Source organism: Pholcus phalangioides, unplaced genomic scaffold, assembly GCF_987345545.1.
Source record: "Pholcus phalangioides strain wild (caught in Gottingen) unplaced genomic scaffold, Ppha-v1.0 ptg000004l_1, whole genome shotgun sequence".
NCBI classification, from domain to species: Eukaryota; Metazoa; Arthropoda; class Arachnida; order Araneae; family Pholcidae; genus Pholcus; species Pholcus phalangioides.
Genome location: NW_028301597.1, coordinates 51745141 through 51764805, shown reverse-complemented (window position 1 = coordinate 51764805; position 19665 = coordinate 51745141). Strand labels below are relative to the sequence as shown.

At 36.8% G+C, this 19665-nt stretch overlaps 2 protein-coding genes across 4 annotated transcripts in view; both read left to right on the top strand.

The window, feature by feature from the left end:
* Srp14 (signal recognition particle 14) overlaps positions 1–14899 on the top strand; it is a 58573-nt gene extending 43674 nt beyond the window's left edge. For 2 of the 3 annotated variants that reach the window (XM_089231734.1, XM_089231732.1), the window contains exon 2: positions 14386–14899. In XM_089231734.1, coding sequence (XP_089087860.1) covers positions 14480–14821 — 342 coding nt within the window. In that variant the 5' untranslated portion in view covers positions 14386–14479 and the 3' untranslated portion in view covers positions 14822–14899. The remainder of the gene's footprint in view (positions 1–14385) is intronic. The other variant, XM_089231733.1, reaches the window with a different exon arrangement.
* Sin1 (SAPK-interacting protein 1) overlaps positions 1–19665 on the top strand; it is an 85392-nt gene that overhangs the window by 26973 nt on the left and 38754 nt on the right. The gene's annotated exons all lie outside the window — the stretch shown is intronic.

Here is a 19665-nt window from a genome sequence, read left to right as displayed (position 1 = left end):
AAGAAAACCATAGAAATCATTCCATTCCTCTCTCTCAAACTTTTCCATAGTGACATTGTTATCTATGGAAGCCAGACAAGGCCGAACTAAAATAACGACTTAACCGGAGTGACGACTTATCGAGGTTTTACTGTAAATGCCGGCTATATGTTATATATCGATTGATGTATATCGACGAACCCTGATTGTAAAGTGAAAAGAATAATTCAGAATTCATAAAGAAATAATTTCAGAATTAGTGAAAGTTTCACTTATTTGGGTGCGCCCCCCTGTTTGTTTGAAAGCCCTGGCCCGTTTAGTCTACTTAACAAAACCCACTGACGTTTCACCAAGTTTGAAAATCAAACACTTTGTTATTTCGAGATATCTGATAACGAGATAGAGCGAGATTAATATTATAGATAACGAGATTAATAAATTCAAAATAAACCCATGGGTCGGGAAGCTAATCGTTTTATTGATTTTTGGGCCGTGGCTGAAAAAGATTAAGAACCTCAGATAATTATAGTATTAAAACCCCCTTTATCTACTGAGTATACTTTAAAATACCTACTAACTAATTTGAAAAGCGATATTTTTTTTGTCTTTAATTTGAACTAAAATGACCCACCCCCAAATAATTTTCATTATTATCATTGTATTTATATTTTATATATATTCATTATCATTTCCTTTCTGTTCTTTTTTCATGTTGTGGTAAATAAAGGGTTAAGTAACATTCAAATGTCTTACTAATTAAATTGCATTTCAACAACTCGGAATCGCTTTTGAGAATTTGAGAATTTGGGGAGCGTTTTGTTTGTACAATAAGTACAAAAAAAATTTAACTATGCATGAAAATTAATTTTTTCTTCCCCCCCCCCCCCTGGAAATGTGTGACGCTCAAGAAAAACAAAAAATTCCACCGCGATGCTTTTCATTTCTACACTTGTAAGAGTCGAGTTAGCTTGGCTTGAACATGAGATTTATCGTCTATCAGACAGTTTTCACTTCGCCATCTAATCAGACGCACCACACACGAGTAAATTATGTTAATAACACCATTTTCTCACCTGAAACCGTCAAGAGAACGCAGCACGCTGGCAATCTGAAGTAGCGTACACTATAGGGCGACGCTTTCAATTTAATCGTAATTTATTACGATAATTTTCTTTTCCAAATCAGTGTTCCAAAGGTTTTTTTAGTCATCTTGATGAATGTAATTTAGTTGCATTGTTCTTAAACAAGTATTCGTCTTCGTTAACCCAAACGTCTGATTTATAGTCCTATATATGCACCCGATTCCGCCCCCCTTTGCTTTCAGAATTTTTTTTTTGTGTTGAGATGAAAATCTTATTTTCTCATTGACATCCATCGTGCCCTCGTTTGTTTTTAATTGTGAGATGATGGGTGGAGATGCGCAAAATAATCAACCAGTACCATTTCGCTGAAATCAGATCTTTATTCTCGCATTGATAATTAAGCATTTTCGGCAAGTTTTCAGTCCTTGTCGAAATACATTGCCAAGCAACAAAAATTCATTCCAAACTTATTTCTGTATCTGATTTCGAAAATACCTCAGTCGAGATGTCGCCAGTCTTTTTTTTTTGCAGGTGGAACCTCGTGATCATAGCAAGTGACGCTCATCAATATTATTTTCACCCTGATGATGATAATTCAATTTGCATTGATGAATTCCGGTTTTGTGTCAATCGGATGAATGAATAAATATGGGGGGGGGGGAGATTATTAAGGGGAAAAAAAAGAAACGCAACGTATTTTGTGTTGAAGTCCGTGGAATTTTTCTTTTCTCTTTCGCTCGTAGCTTCTTTTGCCCCCCGAAGGCAGAATTTGGCCGATCAAAGATTCAGTAGTGGCCCGATAAGTAATGCAATGCTGATGGCCCTTTTCTTTTATAATTTTTCTTTTCTTCGTACCTTTCTTGTTTGGATGAAGGAAAGAAGGAAGATTGTATGTACACTCGTGGCCTGGTGTCCCGTCTCCTCCTTCTCTGTCGATAGCTCATCAAATTCACAGCGTCTGAGATAATGTGCAACTTTCTTCAGCTACCGTTTGCCTCAGGTCCTACTTATCAAACCTAATGGAACCGATGAAAACACCGAAAGCAGAATAATCAATGCACACTCATTTATATATATATATATTCGATGAAGAGAGGAGAGAAAAACGATTGGGATTGACTATCCTATCCTCTGCTCTTTTGATTCTGTAGAACTTTCGTTTCTGAGTTTTGTGTATGTTTTATTTTTCCTTTGATTCGTGTTCTGCATATGCTTTTGCTGTTAGTTCACCATTTCTAATACCGCCTAAGAAAATGATTTGTTTTACGTGGCTCAATAATTCATAATTGTGACGCTCTTTTGACATGGCAATTCGTTTACATTTTTCCTGTCTGCGACGATTTCGTTGGTATTCACTTGGCAAATTTCTTAATTTTTCTTTTTTCTGTAAATATAGATGAAAATAAATTATGACTATACGGTATGGGTAGCACAATTGGTGGGTAATGTGGGTTTTTTTTTTCTTATCTTCTCACTTCAATTTTACGTGTAAATATGAAGGCGGTGATGGAAAAGTTGCCCGAGACAAAAGATCTTATATATCTTTAGATGTAAGTTCAGAAAATATCAAAAAATTATATTCGCTTTTTACCAATGTTTTTTTTTTACTCTTATTTTAAATTCTTCTATTATTAATATTTACATCAAATTGAGTGTTCTGTAGGTATTTAGAGCCTGACGGACGTAAGATCAAAAACTTAATTTTCAGCTCACTCAGTTTTTGAATATAATTATTACTATTTTTTAATCATGATTTGTAACTTTTTCTGTTATATCTATTTTTGTCAGTATCACTTTTTCTTATCTTTTTTCTTTAATATTTCAGAAACAATGTTCAATTTTTAAGTTATAATTAAATCATTATAAAATTAAGTTTTTCCTTCAGTGCTACCTCTTTTTCTGTCAGATACTCTCCAAAATATTCAAATCAATTTTTATGAAAAATCCTTACATGATAGAAGAAAAAATATGTGAAATAAGTTGTCAAATTGTGTCATAAACTGAAATATAATAGATTCCAGACAATTTGTCACATTTATTGGGTATCGTTGGTGGATGTTTGTTTGTTTGGTTTTTTTTTTTTGTTTTTTTTTTGGTTTTTCTTGGCATGAGTAGAGTTCAGTGTTCGCCAATACGCATCTAGATGTAATTCATGCATCAATATTGATTGAAAATACTCTAAATTTTAGGTAATTTTTTTCAATAGTTCTCACTAAAAAAAATACCCTTCACATTTCACAGATACACTCCTTAAAGTTTTGAAGAAGAGTCAAATTACTCTTCAAAATTATATTTTTGGGTAATACTGGTAGAGCCCATCATCTATCCTTGCACTTTTTGCAGCCAATTTTAAAGACGTTTTTGAATATTCCATTTTTTCCTACCAATCGAATAGTTCTATATTAAAGTTTCGTTTGTGGGAAATTATAAACGAGTCCGACTATACTTGAATTATTTTTAGTGACCACGGATATTACGAATTTTCACATATAACGAAGTTTATCCATTTCCTGTGAATTTCATATTGCTTATCGAGTTAGTACGTGTATGACAAAATTCGCGCAAAACTAATATTTTCGCTGTTTTTACCGACTTAGTTATATAAGCGAGTCCGTTTGTATTATTATTATTAGAGCAACAATGAAAGTTCTTTATTACTAGTTGCCCGCACTAGCTTTGTTTGTGTCAGTATTATATTTTTTTACTTGGCAATATACTATTGTACATCAACTGTGGTTTTTGAACGACGGTTTTTGGAAAAATGTTATAAGTGGGATCCACTGCACGTATTTATTTTTTCGTCTCGATATCAGCTGTATCGACAATGATTATCGTAATTTTGCCTGGGAAAAGATTTTTGTCAGAAATCAGAAACTTAGAAACGTGTTCATTTCCGTTGGATCATAGTTTTCCCTGCTATGAGTTGGGGTAAATGTCACCTATCATTTTCAAATGGCCTTTCTCATCATCCAGAGACTTCGTACCGCGTGTATATTAATTATCTTCTCTTTCTTCATTTATTTATTGGTTGATATTTTTAACGCAGTTTTGTATGGGATCCATCAAGGAACGAGATGTTGACTCGGATTGTCGCAGTGCCGGTTGACCTCGTGACAAAGAAGAATAATGTATAATATTATTCGTCTTCGTCTCTGTGAATTTGTTCTCCTAATCACCTTAAAGTGACTGGGGGGGGGGGGAAGAAATAGAATTTGAAGTTTGGGGCGAGCATTAGAAAAAGATGGAGACTGTGCTTGTGTATAGATAGAATGTCTTGTACAGTGAGTGTATAATAATAATGACGGAGACGTGGAGGCTCATAATCGGCTTGATGGCTTGGGCATGGAAATCGCCTCCGAAATTGCTCTTTTGCTGCCTTGTGTCTGTCTCTTCAGCCGCATTTCTGATGCCCTAGGGCCGGTTGCGAGCTTAAGTATCTTCGCCCCGTGCCCCCCCCCCATTATTTTTTTCTACTTTCGTCCTGCCTACTTCACTCACCTGCCTTCCATTTATTCTATATATGTTCTAACAGCCTTGCTTACTTTAATTGGCATTCTGCTTTTTTTATGATCCGTGAAGCAACCCAAACTTAAAATATCCATTTCTATTTTTTCTTACTTCGGCTCGTTTCAATCTGTCGGCTAGCGAGATGTATCGTTTCTGATTTCGCGTCGTTTTCGCTGTATTTTCTTAAGTCGAATTGGTCATAATCATTCTGCTTACTCAAAGTCCGTTGTCCGAGTGAAGAGCCTTGTATTGAATTTCCGAGGCGTAGAAGGAAATAATTAATAAATTATGATTTGTGATCCTCAGAATCTAGTCACAAATATTTTTAATTGTTTTTATGCTAACATGACGTCGAAGTACATCAGAAGTCCGGTATAGCGAGAGCTCATAATCACGGAAAAATTGTCGTTATAATGAACTTCTCATTATAAGCGAATTTCAATTTTCTGTTTTTATCAGGTTATAATTTATATAGAACATTCCAGTTGTATATGCATTATGCTTTTCGTTCCAACATAATCAAGTGAACAGTACTCCAGCCTTGAACTTAATTTTTGGTCTCACAGCCGTTGATTTTATTTTTTATTTCACAAATACAAACATGTAATACACAAATTCAGACATGTGTTACACGAATACAAGCATGCAGTACACAAATCTAAACGTATTACACAAATACAAACATAATACACAAAAAATGGATGCACACATATTACAAACTCTTTGTAGCCTCAAGGGACTGAAAAGTCCTTCCAGCAGGCCTAAAGGAATATATAAGCTATAGAATATTTATTTTCTAAAACGTTTATACATAGAATTTCGTATTTTTAAATCGTTTTAGCCAACCAAATAAAAATTTAAAATTCTTACTAAACGCTTCATGAACTCGTTAACATTTTTCTGATAATCGGAAAGTTTTTTAGCACGTTTTGTTCAGACGTTCAGGAAGTACTGCAAACCGCAAATTTCGGACTAATAAGCCTTGGCAGTGACCATTGTCGCTAGAAGAGAAAATTGTCCCATATATCTCGTATATAGTGGGAAAGCCTATAAATGTGACATTAAAACCATCCTTTTTTAGAAGTACCCATAGTAATTTTTACGAGAAGCATGCGCGAATAAGTGATAATAATCCATCCTTTTACTTCAATTCTTCAAGGGCAATTAAGAAAAACAGACCCTTTTCGAGCAATATGGCATTATTACGAGGGCTTCATAATTTGTGACTCGTTATTACTCAATATTTTTCGTATCTTTAACATCAGGTATTTGTCAATCACTCTTCATAGTGGGACTCTCGGTACAAGCCGTTCTCGTTACATTGGACTTTCAATGCATGTCGTGTTTTTAGATCACCCTAAAACTTTTTAGTAGAGAGTTTATTATAATATTTATAGGGCTCAAAAATATACTGGTTTTTTTTTCAAACGCCATTCCCTCCTACCATAAATACGTTTTTCATTCCCACCAATGACTTTCTGAAAATATTCTTGAACTTCTCAATTATTGGCAAGCTGTAAAAACATAATTCGTTCTGGAAGTTCCAATGTAAGCTAAAGCTTTCACTAAATTATCACACCCTTCTATGTTTTGCTGCCCTGATAGAAAAACGTATAACTGGCATGTGAGGGATTCTTAGATTCTTTTTTTTTTTTTAGTTGGCTTCACCGTGACTCGTGTAGTCCTTGCTAAATTATAGAACTTTAAAATATAGATACATCGACACGAAAACAATTTTTCGCTGAGATTTCAGTGCATTTTATGTAGCAGTTCATTAGAAATTCCCCATTTACTTTTACTTTCATTTACATTTATTTACCATAATAAATGTTTACTAGTCGGATGTAGGGTGGTAGCATTTATGGAAATTCTGATAACGTTTTTACTAATCTGGTAATATTCAATATAAAGAGGGTTTCTTTTCGTTTTCATAAAAAGAACAGTAATCAATTAAATGTAATCTGAAAATAGAAACCGCGAAGTCGATGCAAGATATCGGTGAAACTTATCCTCCGCGATCTCAATGAAATGCTGTTCCGAATTTCACTGAAGGTTTTCTTCGTTAGAACTGAACTTTTCAGACACGGAAATGGTGAGTCGTCTCTCAATATTCGTGCGACAGCTTACATGAAAGTTTATCTTGACCATTAATATCGGAAGTTAACATTCTTCGTTTTCTTTTGTTCAAGTTGATCGTTTGAGGTCCGTGATTAATTGATTAATTGCGCTTTATCAAGTCTGAATTTACGTAGGACGGATGAAAAAAAAATTCTCGTGTTTTCCTTTCCAATTATTGTTTGTACGTGATATTTACTCTTCCATCAATGCATTACTTTCGGTATTTATTTTGTTTTTTTCATTATTTCGGTTGAGATTTGTGTTCACTATAAATTGAACGTCTGTAGAATGTTTCGCTTTCATTTCGGCTCAATAAATCTTTGGAGGAGAAGAACATCATTACCAGCTTCTTGCTCTTTTCTGTTCGCCATCATTCACGCAGTCCGGAAAGTCTTTTGTCACTTTTCGAATGATGCTCTTTTAAACGACTCTTAAAAATTCGGCGCTGAATTCAGTTTCAAGAACGTTCTTTTTTTGCTCGTTTCCTTCTTTACATAAAAATCGCAATTTTACCCTTTAAACTTTTCATTAGGAGATATTTGTTTGCCGGAACAAACGCACTTCCCAAAATTTATTTCTTTTCTTTTATGACTCGTCCCAATTCTTGTTACCTTCTCCGGATTCTTCTATTTTTTTACGTCTTCTCGAAAAACTATCTCTCTTTGTGTCGTGTTCGTTGGTGGCCACCAACCGCCTCCTCCGTCTTGGTCTTTTTACCTAAAAGGAGCCGTTATAAATATATAGCTAAAACAAAAGTTTCTCTTCCTTGAAGAAGCAAACGTCATCTCCCCTTTCCTTCCCGTTTCCGATTCCACCGTTGTTTTCTGGAATTGGAGACGAAAAAAAATCTTTGTATCGTGACGTGCTTAAGGGTTAAAAGATCGAAACGAGGCACCTCATTGGAAAACGCTTTGTTCTTCTTGAATCGCCCCGAAGAGAGCAGAGCAAATGATGAGGACTAGAAAAAAAAAAAAAAGAAAGAATAAAATTAAAAAGAGAAGCCACGTTTATCCTTTTGCTCTCGCTCTCGACTAAATGTGTATCAATTACGAGCGGGACACGTATAAAGCCCAACTAAAAAAAGGAACACAAATATATATGATGGAAGAAAAAACACACATCCGAATGAAAGTTCCAGAATAAGGAGTGTTTCGGAACGGACTGAGATTTCTCTCTATCGTGTTTTTCTTTTTTTTAGTTTTCCTTTTATGTTTTTGTTCCTGCTAATACACCCCCCCCCCCTCTTCACTGTGTTCCTAGTCGTAATGTTCTTGGGGAAGTCTGTAGTAAGGTGATTTTAACGAACATCATGTTCTTTTTTTTAAGAGTTTGAGGGGGTGTTGTCTTCCACATTCTCCGACCTCCTCCTTGAAGATGATGATGATTCTGTGCTATGAGATGGAGGTAGTAAGTACCTAGCGAAAATCAGTAGGACAAGAGGAGGTGGAGGGGGAATGGAGCTCACCAAACTCTTTAGTTTTGCTTTCGCTTAATTGGTACATCGTTATTGTTTTTCATTAGAATCGTTGCTACGAGTATCTTCTTTTCTCGTGCCTCGAGCTCATTGTCCGAAGCTTTACTTTTCTCCCACTCCCTCCAAACATCCACCTATATATGTTATGTTCCACTCCGAAAAGTTTTGACTTTTTTCCCGCGTATTTGCGAAATAGAGGGAGCGTGGATTTTTGCCGATTGTGAATTTCTGGCCGTGTTGATCGGTTTTTGAAGTGCTTTGCTATGTTTGCTGTGCATGTTTCTTTGAATTTTTTTTTTTTTTTTTTTAATTCTGTCTTTTTCCGTTTTGCTTTATCAATTTCATTTTTTTTTCTTTCTCCTCAACTGATTGGCATATGCTGAAGTTTTAAAACGTGTACTTGTTCGGATTCATTAGCGAAAAAGTTTCGAAAAAGAGTTCGTGGAAAAGAGGGTGCGAATGAATGAGCCACGAGATCTGTATCTCCGTAGTCGGTTGGTTCTGTTTGTTTCTCTGATGTTTTATTTTTTTTTTAAATTTCCGCGCTATCTTTTACATCTCATTCGTCCAGCTTCTAATCAATTCGTGTTTACCCTTTTTGCGTTAGTCAAAATTAAGTCATTTAAAGATCGCCCCCTAACAATGTAGTTAAACTGTATGGTTGTCAAATCACGTTCATATTAGTTTATTCATATAATTTATTAGAAATTATTTCGTGCGGATATTCGATTTCTTAATACAGTAAAACCTCTCTTTTGCGGACACCATAAAAGTGGGGTGACCATTAATCAGGGGTTTCAAAATGCATACTTTGATTATACGGGGTAAATTATAATATTAATTTGGCCGTAAAAGAGGAGGACCGCTTCTGAAGGGTATTCAGTTCCGTTAAGAGGGGTTCTACTGTGATAAAGGTATTAAGATTCAGAACAAAAAAAAATAAAGTTTTTCGTTTACGTAGTAGTTTTTGAAGTATAAATTTGATATTTGGTTTTCCTGTGCTTCCCCCCCCCCCCTTATGTTTCTATCAAAGGAATACGATACAAAAGAAATTATCCATTAAACTCTTCAATCTATCGCTCGGTACTCTTTTCTGGTCGATCACTGGACCACTTTTTTTATGGTTTAAAAAGAATTGAAAATCTTGAATTATAAAGGTATTCACGGTTTTATCTGAAAGATTGATCATATTTTCATAAAAGAGGAAACGCAATAATTTCTGAGTCGATTTAGTGCTAACCAGGGCTCGGATTTTTATGACCTAAAGATGAAACGTCGTTTCTGATAGAGTAAAAAATTTGAATTTCAGGTTTTTTTAATCGATCAGCAGCGACGTTTCATCTTTAGGCCATAAAAATCCTAGCCCTGGTGATAAGATATCCCTATCGGGCCCAGTACTCACAAACGTTGGGTTGTTTTTTTTCCCACGCTGTAATGTTTCTTTTTCAACGTAAGGAATCTTATCCCTGACTTCAACGATGAAACACCCATAACCTTGAAGTCAAGGCTGAAATCCCTGATTTCAAAAAATAAAATGTATCTACAGTGAGAAAAAGCAACCCTCGAGTTTGTACGCACAGGGTCTGAAGGGTTATTGAAAGACGAAACTTCTCAGGAGGCTTGCATCAACATCGCAGTCGATCTTGGGTAACTTTCTCACTTGAAAAGCATCAACTAAGAAATAAGTTTGATTGCCGGTCTTTGCCTTTAAATGATGTCATACTGTTTTATTTCCAATAAGTTTCATTAGAAAATGAACTTAAACCGCTATTATGAAAAGGGGGGGGGGGACTTTCCACTTAAACTTTTCATTTACGTACTGTATTATGTTTGTTGTGGTTGGGCGAAAATTTTGCGATTTTCTTCGTTAACATGCGTAGAGGCTCATTCAATACTGAAGCCGTCTTTGAAATACCTTGGTTAGAATAAGCATTCATTTTTAAAAACGGTTCACTTCTCTATTTGCTATGTTTTCCTACCAACGCAACCAATCAAAAGTTGAAATCGACAGTTTTCAGATGTGTAAAACTCATTCATTTGCGGTGTGCATAATTTTTCATCGAGGACAAGCTCCACGTTGCTATTAGACTTTTATCGCTACACAAATGAAATGAACGTCTTCTAATGAAAAAATTATATGCAGTTCATTGAAGTCAAAGGAATTGTTTTTCTTCCAGGGCAAACATTTCGACTTACTAGATAATATAGACATTTGTTTCTATGGGAAAGCGAATTAGGGCCGTGTAAGATGCACGAAATTCGATGCATTGTTGTGAATTAAGAGAAATTTTCGTCGTTGTAAAAACAGAACTAAACGAATATATGGTCCCTGCTCTTCAATACTTGCATCTTTTTTAATCCAGGCAATTTCTGTACTTGTAGTTGTCCGAAAACCCTTTTCTCAATTTCATTTCTTTTCTTTCCGGGATTCGAGCAGCTTTTTCTTTGGTTTTTCTTTTCTCCCTCCCTCCCTCTCTCTCTTGATCTCTGCTTCTTCTCGTTTCACCTTTTCTTCGCGATCCTCGCCGATAATTAGTTGTACTTTGAAATTGTTTTCGCTTCAGGTCGACGAAAGCTCCGAATATCGACGTCGAATAAGAACAAGAAAAATACCGACAAAAGAAAAGGGGGAAGGAAGTATTATACCAAGAGCTACACAGATGAAGGAGGAGGGAAAACGAATGGAGAAAAATCGCCTCTTTCTTCGTTTCGATACTGACTTTTTTTGTTACTTTTGTAGCTCGTTTTCGGTTCAGCACGTTTTTAGTCTCCTCCTCCTCTTTCTCTTATTCTAGAAGAAGTCCGTTTCAAATCCCGTATAAGTTCTCGAAATACAAAGAAAAAAAAATTTAGAAGAAGCAAAATACAATAGGAGTTAGGAATGCGTTTGAGGATGAGGAGGGAGGCAAAAGATAAAGATGGAAATTTCCACGAGAAGAAGAAATGAAGATGGGAAGAGGTGGAGAAATGAAAGGATAAGCTTCACAAAATAAGACATCAAAAGATTTTCTAATTGGCAACGTTCTTTTTCAGATCAGCCATTGTTTTCGATTCTCATCTCTTTGTCCTGTCACTTTCCGACGCTAGAAATAAAATTTTTCCTCCCTCCTTCCCATATTAATAGCGAAAGTTTGAAATCTCCAGAATGAGAAGGAAAAAAACTAGGGAAATGTTTGCTTTATTGCGCGTTTAATTAATGATAGCAGCTTCGAGACATGCAAATGGGAGCAGTAAGTCCTCTTCTTCTACTTGCGCGTAGTTATTATTATTAGGTAGAATGGAAGAAATTTCGAGAAGTTTCGAATAAAAAAATAATAATGCCGGGAATGTATATATTTTTTCATTTTTTTTATTTTTCTGAAAATGTTGCTCGCTTTTACCTCTTTTCATTTTAAATGAATGACCGTATTTGTTGTTCGCCAACTTTTTGAACTGTTTCGAAACTTAACTCGAAGGAGGAAAGGCTCGGGAGGAGACTTTACTTTTTCATTATAACGGTTTGTGTGTTCGGTATTGTTTCTTCATCCATTATGTGGAAACTTTTAAAGTGTGTGTGTGTTTTGGTAATCAAAGGATTTTATCTGTTTTTTTTATTTTATTTCACGTTGCGTCGTTCTATTATCTACTGTTTTTCGGAAAGTTATGCGTTCGATGCGTCTTTGTTTGTCCTCCACTTCGTCAATAGATGGTTTCTTTCTTTTTTTCCGATGTAATTCCAAGAGTTTCTAAACGTGTATGTGATTCCTTTCTATAACCTTATTGGAAAGAAACGGGATGATTGTCTATCGTTTGCATTAGTCACATGTTCCTAGCGGGATATTCCTGAGTCATATATGTCTTTAACTCCACTGACTTTAGTTTAACAAATGAATGATTCGGCAGATAAATAGTGATGTCTCTTTGGATTTTCTTACACAAAATCTTTTCTCATAAATTATTACATGTTTGGTGATATCTTTCTGAAAAATTTTCTACAGGGCCGATGTGAAATATTTCTCAAATCTTTCGGAATCGCTGAGCAGACACGCTCGCTGATCACCTATGAAGAATCAACTTTTCAATTTTTCTCGTTTTTTCGACTTTGTGGTTTTTTCTTGCGTTGTTAGATTTGATTTGTATGTTATAGAGGGTTTATGTGCGGTTTTTAGGTCGGGAATCATTTGGCCGAGACGTGCTGAAATGATTCGTGTGTATAAAATAGAGAAAAAATGAATCCATTTTGGAAGAACAATTCGACGAAATAGAAAAGCATGATGACGTAGTAACAGTGTTTTGACGTTTTATCATTATAGGGACCGTTGTGAATGTGATTTGTAGCAATCTTTTTATTTTCGATGATCAAGCAGGAATTTCGGTAATCAATAGATATTGTTTTGTGCTTTTTTTAGATGGCAATTTATAAATCAAGATAAATTTATAAATCAATATTTAAGAAAATTAAGTCAAATAGCCCGTATTTCATAGCACATGTTACAATTGTCACCAATACTTTGTCGGTTTTACGAGACATCTTATGGCGTTATTTAAATATGAATTCCGCAGATGAATGGATTTTGACGAAGAAGTTCCTGCGTCCGAGACAAAAATCGGAGTTAGACGTTTGAACGCCAGACATTTAGACTTTCGCCATTTGAAGGCCGTCTCGTGGCCGCGTCCAATCAGCCGGATCATTAGTCTTTATAATGTGTTATTTAATTAATGCTTATTGTTTTAATAAATTTATTTTTTAAATTTAATTTTCTCTGTTTTCATTTTATTATTTATTAATTAATCATTATTAATCTTTATTTCATCCATATTGCATATAACACCACTTCTTCATGATTACATATCATATTAATAATGCCACATTTAATAACACATTTTTGAAAGGGAAAAAATTCACCAATTGTGAAATTTGAAAATGTAAAAACGTAAAATATAAAAAATTGATGTATACATATATATCTTTTATAGGAAATATCAAGTTATAACATAATCACATGAAGTTATAGCATAAACTTATAAGCGCAGTAAGTTCTTGATCACTGAAGTTCTCATGATATTGAGAATTGGTGTGTCGAAACGGTGGCATCCAATCAGCCGATGTCCAAACGGCACTGGTCCCGTGTGGAAACGTAATGTACTGAATAAAAATATTCATTTCTTATGTAATTTGTGTGCTTAACATAAATTTTACCATGAAAACTGGATTGACTACGATTTTTCTATGAAAATGCCCATTTTACACACTCGTAATAACACAGTACACAATACATTGGAACTCAGCAAAGGTATATAGGAAAGAATTTACTACATATGCAGAGAAAACATCACAGATATGTAGACCAGCATCAATATACATAAAAACACCACATAAATTCATAGAAACACAACAGAAAAATACATAGAAACGCGAATGTGTTACAGTAGAATTTTTAATTTTTTGGCGTCTGACGCATGCTTTGTTTTGCATTGCGCTTGTTACTGGACATAACAAGCACCTCCTACAAATGACCAACAGTTGTCAGCCAGCATCGTGGTTAACCATTTTCCCTGGTAACGTTTTTCTATGGTCCTTACCACTTTTTCAACATGTAATAACGATATGTAGACCAGCATGTTTCGCTCGTAAAGGTTTTACTACTCTGGACCAGTAGTTTTCGAAGGCTGGTCGTTCATACTGCCAAGTTGTTTTTTTCCGGTTTGGTTTTTATGATGAGACAATTATCGAACTAGATCGAATGTCTTATCTTGTTGGTCTTGTACCAAGCCACGGACACCATTGTACTTCCTAAAAAAAATTATTTTGAAATTTTTCTGGTGAAGGAAAGTAATGGTGGTTCATCTTTGCCGCCATGTATCACAGCTGCGTCAGCAGCAAAAACAAGAACTGGGTGATTTTATTCGTGGACATGGTCGAAAGTTCCCAAATCTATCCACCCATATTTGGATGAATGATTGTATCATTACAATAACTTTTACAATCATTGGTGTTTGTCCAACTGTTTCTTCAGAATAAAAGAAAAAAAGACGAGGTTAAATCTTACATTTTCTGAGTTAATTGATTCTTATTGAAGATCTTGCATGCTTCATGCTTACCTTATATATCATATTTTTTTTCTCTTCTCCCAATCATCATGAGATTATAAAATTGTTCTATTTTTGTTGTGCATGATAATTTGAAGCGAAGAAAAAGTAAATGTTATTCAGCGTACAAATTAGTCTTTTCTTTGGTTGTTTCAGTAGAGAAGAAAATCCCCGTTTTCCGCTAACGACGACCAGAGCGAACGTATACGTAGTTTTCAGTGCGAAGGTGTGATATCTTGGTTCTGCAGCTATGGTTCTGTTGGAGAATGAAGCTTTCCTCAGCCAGCTGACGGATCTGTTCCAGAAAACCAGGGCGAGTGGCGCCCTCCGCATGACCATGAAGAGGTACGACGGCAGGACCAAGCCCCGCCCTCGCCCGTCAAAGTTGGCCGAAAATCCGCCGCCCCCCGTGCAAGAGTACAAGTGCCTCGTCAGGGCGAACGTCGGATCCAAGACGTTCAGCACAGTTGTCAGCGCTAAAGACGTCAACAAATTCCAGCTTGCATTTGCCAACGTGCTCAAAGGCAACATGGATGGCCTGAAGAAAAAAGACAAGAAGAAGAGGGCTGCAACAGCAAAGGCCACAATATGAGTAAGAAAACGAACTGGCCCTTTTTCTGTATGGGGAGTGGAAGGAGTCATAGACAAATAAAGTTTATTTGATGTCGTATCACTTGCGTGTCGTTGATGCATGTTTCTCTTACAATTCGACTAGGCCTCACTGAGAATCACGCTCTGAAATTGTTTTTTAGATACGAGGCTTGTGTGTGGGCCATCCCCGTAATTCGTATGATTGCGAAGTACACTGTAGGTACTCGCCCCTTACTTGTCGCAACTCTTATGTTCCCTGTTACTCTTCAACCTTGTAAATTTGCCACTTGGTTCTTTGAGAAAGGATATGAAATATCGGCTGCACTACAAGTTTTCTTGTGCTTGCTTCATCTCGTACCAGCTCAGCTCGTGTATGTGATGGGAGTGGATTGCGAATTGTGACAACATATATCGAAGGTGGGGGGGGGGAATCAAGAAACAATCATCTGCCTCCCGGTGTTCGTAATTCGGCCATTTGTATTCGGTTCATGTGTCATTCGGCGGCTACTCGTTCAAACACGATGCTGAACCTAATATATTAGAAGGAAAACGAACATGTGCGAATTCGTAGGCAAACACTTTTGTGATAATCATCCGTGTTTTCAACCGCGAAGGAAACCTGGCAAAATGAATGACAAGAAACATGTCTGAAGAAAGAAATAGAAGAAATCGACTTTTGATTACGAATTACGTGATTCTACCGTCTCTCGGTGAATGAGTAAACAACTCGTTCCTGCCATTTATTTTCAAACGTACAGTAGCTGTAGTTACTTTCACATAAGGTAAAACATGTCTCTTATTCTCTAAAGAAAAAAAAAATCTGTGTCGTAATTTGATGCTCATTTTTAATCGCTGTACGAGCTCGTAAATACGTTCTAGGCAAATACACTCGTAATATATCCCTTGAAAGTATTTGCTGGGGGATGAGTAATGTGTGAATTGTTAAAGTCGAACCCGTCGGGGCTATTTTGCTAAAACCCAACGTTAGTGTGGCCAGTTGTAACACCGAAGTCACAATGATGAGGTGGTGACCATGTGGTTGGGGGGGGGGGGAGCATAATCACACACAAAATCGGTGACACGTAATATACCTAAGAAATGAAACTGGATGCAAAAGTGGAAATTTCCTCTTGGAGACGTGAAGCGGGGCGTTACCGATCCTTCGATATATTACAAAAGTGCCTTTGTGTGGACGCTTGTATTTCATATGAATTTTTGGATTTTGTATAATGTTTATGGTCTCTTGTGGGTGCTCACATTCCCGGCCTAGACGCCACAGCAAACTATTTTCTTAAATTCGAGGTCTTGCTATTCGAATGCAAGAAAAGAAGTGAAAATTGTCAAATTTTAGTTCAAGAGAATGGTCAGCTCAGTTACTAGACAAAAGGCTTTCTTTTAAAGCTCTTCACTGTCGTAAATAGTCAATAACCAGCGTTATATTCCGAGGTACGCTTTCCTGAAGAAGCGTCAAAAAAGGTTTCCTTGAGAAGAAAATTCGAAATTTTATAAACTTCTCTCGGAGAAATGTTTTTTTTTTGTCTTCAAGTATTGTCAAAACTGGGGTGACTTTGCCCAGTTTTAAAACTGAAATAGAAAATTTTCATTCAACCCTTTGATTAAAAGTCGAGAATAAAATTTTCATGTTTGGTTCATGGTTTGTACATATGATTTATGTACTTTTTATTTCAATGGGTCAACTTCCCTCCTTCCTTTGTATGGAAAAATAAGAGCAGTAAACAAAGTCATTCGGCCCAATGGGGGGACTTTGGCCTCCACCGGATTTGCGTATATAACAAGGCTTTGACTGGATTTTGGGCGATGTGATTATTGGGGAGAAAAAACCTCATAGCTCTCTTTTAATCCATTCAGATTAGATAAATTAAACAACGGGGGGGAAAGAAAACTAAAATAATCTGAAATTGCAGAGAAAAAGATGTCCTCTCCACTTGTTAATACAAGATTTTCTGAAAACTAGTTATATCTGGAGATGATAGTGATTTAGAAAGAAAATTCATCTGTGCCTAGGCAAAGAATGGGCATGGATTTTCTTCCTAAATCATCTCCAGATATAATCAGTCTTCCGAAAATCTTGTATTAACAAGTGGAGAGGACATTTTTTTCTACATATGTCACCTTCTGATGGTCCTGGTGTCATTTACGCGCTGTTAGCTGATTGTTGCCTGCGCTACCGTCCATTGCACGGAGCCATTCAGCGTAGAATATTTCTTCCTTGAAGAGTATATGTTTCCTTAGCTTGGGGTGGTAGAGCACTCCTTTCGACAAACGAGAGACCGGGGTTCGAGTCTTCGTGGAAGCGAGATGAATTTTCTTCCTAAATCATCATCTCAAGATATAACCACCAATCTCCCCCAGAACCTTGCAATCTGAAATTGTTAGTTGCAAAAACATCTAGAGGAGTCTTTCTTGAACCAGAAGACATTTTCCCTTCTTTTTTTTTTTTTGGGGGGGGGGGGTAGTTGTCTTGAGCAAAATGTCATTGGGAGAAACACTCGCTTCATCCGGAACCAGAGGTAAACTGAGATTTCCCTTTATCGCTTGTTCTCTCAGTAGTAAAAAAACGAATCTTCATCATCACACTTGTTCATAATTTTAACCATGTAGTGTGTTTGATAGATTTTTTCCCAAAAATCACCAACACGAAGTCGCCAATTTCGGAATTCTGTGATTACGACTGAATGTTATTTTGACTCAAGATGTCTTATTCGTCACATTCAGTTTCGTAAAAGCTCGGGAAGTCATTCAATAAATGTCATCCTTTTTCTGGTTGTTCAGATCTTCATCTGTCTTTTCGTGTCTCCCTGGATAAATCCAAAAAAAGTTGTTTCTCTGATAAAAAAAATTGTCGATTAGAAAATGGGCAAAGTGACGTTCCCCGCTAAAATAAACACTCAGGTGAGGTACCGGACCAAAGTTCCAATTGCTTTACAATCTTTATTACATCTACTAATAACAACAACTGATCGGACTCGCCTCGTTATTAAAAAAGGCTGCACAAATGGAAGTTTGAGGTATTCAAATTTTCCTTCATATTGAATCTTATCGGAAAAAAAGAGCTTATCGGCGATATCAGTGATCATGAAGCTCCCCAAACTTTACGTCGTCTCATCTATATGTAAAACAAATGCCTTGACGACTGTAGCGCGCCAAACGATCAGTTAGACAATTTTCGCGCACTGCTGAAAAGCATTTTTTCTTCCCAAGAATGGGCAGTCATTCCCCAACGTTTCTAGAATATATATGGTCATTCCCCAGTTGACGGTATTGGTGAGATTGAAATAGGGAATATTCAGCAGTGTGCAGATTTTTTGTGCTGGGTGAGAGCCTCCCTTTATTAACCAATAGGTAATAACCCAAGTATTAGAAATAACGCGTAACAATAAAACAATTTTAAAAAGTTTCACAGAAGACAATCAAGCCAACATTCAACACTCACGACAGGTAATAACGTACGGACGTGTTGCTTCCGCATTAGAGAAATAGGTGGCAGCACATCTGAAACAAGCATTCACCAAATCTGTTAGTTACACAATGACACACAGTACTTTCGGTGCGCACCTATTAGGGAAATTGCTCAGTAAAATGCCTTTTATTTATTTAGCCATTTATTTAGAACCTACCAGCAGTGTCGCCTTGAGGCATGGGTCCACCCGGGCACCTCAAGAGAAAAGGGGCTTCACAAAAATGAAATCTGGTTGAAATTTTCGAGAATTTGCTTCGTAGGGCCTCAGAAAAATCACTTGGCCCGGGGGCCCATGATGCTCTTAAGACGGCCTTGCCTACCAGTTTCTGTAGATCCGTTCTTGAAAAAGTGGTAACTTGTGTGAAAAGATTTCTCTAGAACAGCGGTTCTCAACTTTTTTTGACTTACGGAGCCCTTTCTGATCTGCAATTTCTATGGCGGAGCCCCGTACGCCTATTTTTTTATTTACTCATCAAAGTTGCTGATTTATTTATATGTAAGATATTTACAATTTTTTTTCCCAAATTCACTGTTTTTATTTTTCTCGAGCTGCCGCGGAGCCCCTGGGAAGTGCTGCAAGAGCCCTTAGGGCTCCGCAGAGCACCGGTTGAGAACCGCTGCTCTAGAATATTTTGGCGTACAGTAAATCCGGATGTTGCCGATCGACCATTGTACGTAATTCTTTGTGTGTTGTCATCGTAATTCGCTCGCATGAAATCTCAATCTGTGGGTGTGATGCGTCCGAACGGAAGCCCGCATGTGATGGTGCCGCACCTAGGAAATAATATTCATATTCCTGGACCACGATATTCATCGATGTTGCATTAATGTTATCTCTGGTTTCCTGCCCTCACCAATGGCACGGTCGTTCATCGACGACGACGAGTTCGAAGACAATGATCCGTGCCATTGCGTAACAAGCCTTGTCTCGACGAGGATTATTCAGTGTGGGATGGATGGATGGATGGAGCTAGAGCAGTGTTATCGAGAGAGAGCTTTTTCTCACAGTTACGTGTTTGAGGCCCGGTCTCACCTTTCCGTCATCGATGGCTGGTGCCGCACCTTATTTTCTCAACTATCCCATTAATGCCCGCTTTTTCTGTTGCTTCCTAACAAGTCTCTCTCTCTCGTCAAGCGTTTCTTTGTCTCTGCCGAGAATCAGCGCACGTTTCTCCGATCCTAATGATGGTTTTGTGAACAGCTTGTGCTACCTTTAAAGATGGCTTATCACGCAGTATCTGCTCTTCCAGGTGGTACGCATCGACCCTGTAGTTTCGCGTTCACGAACACTGATTTATTTCTAATTCAGTGAACTATCTGTAATCTTCGTCAAAAGTTATTATCTATGCTTAAAATATATAAAG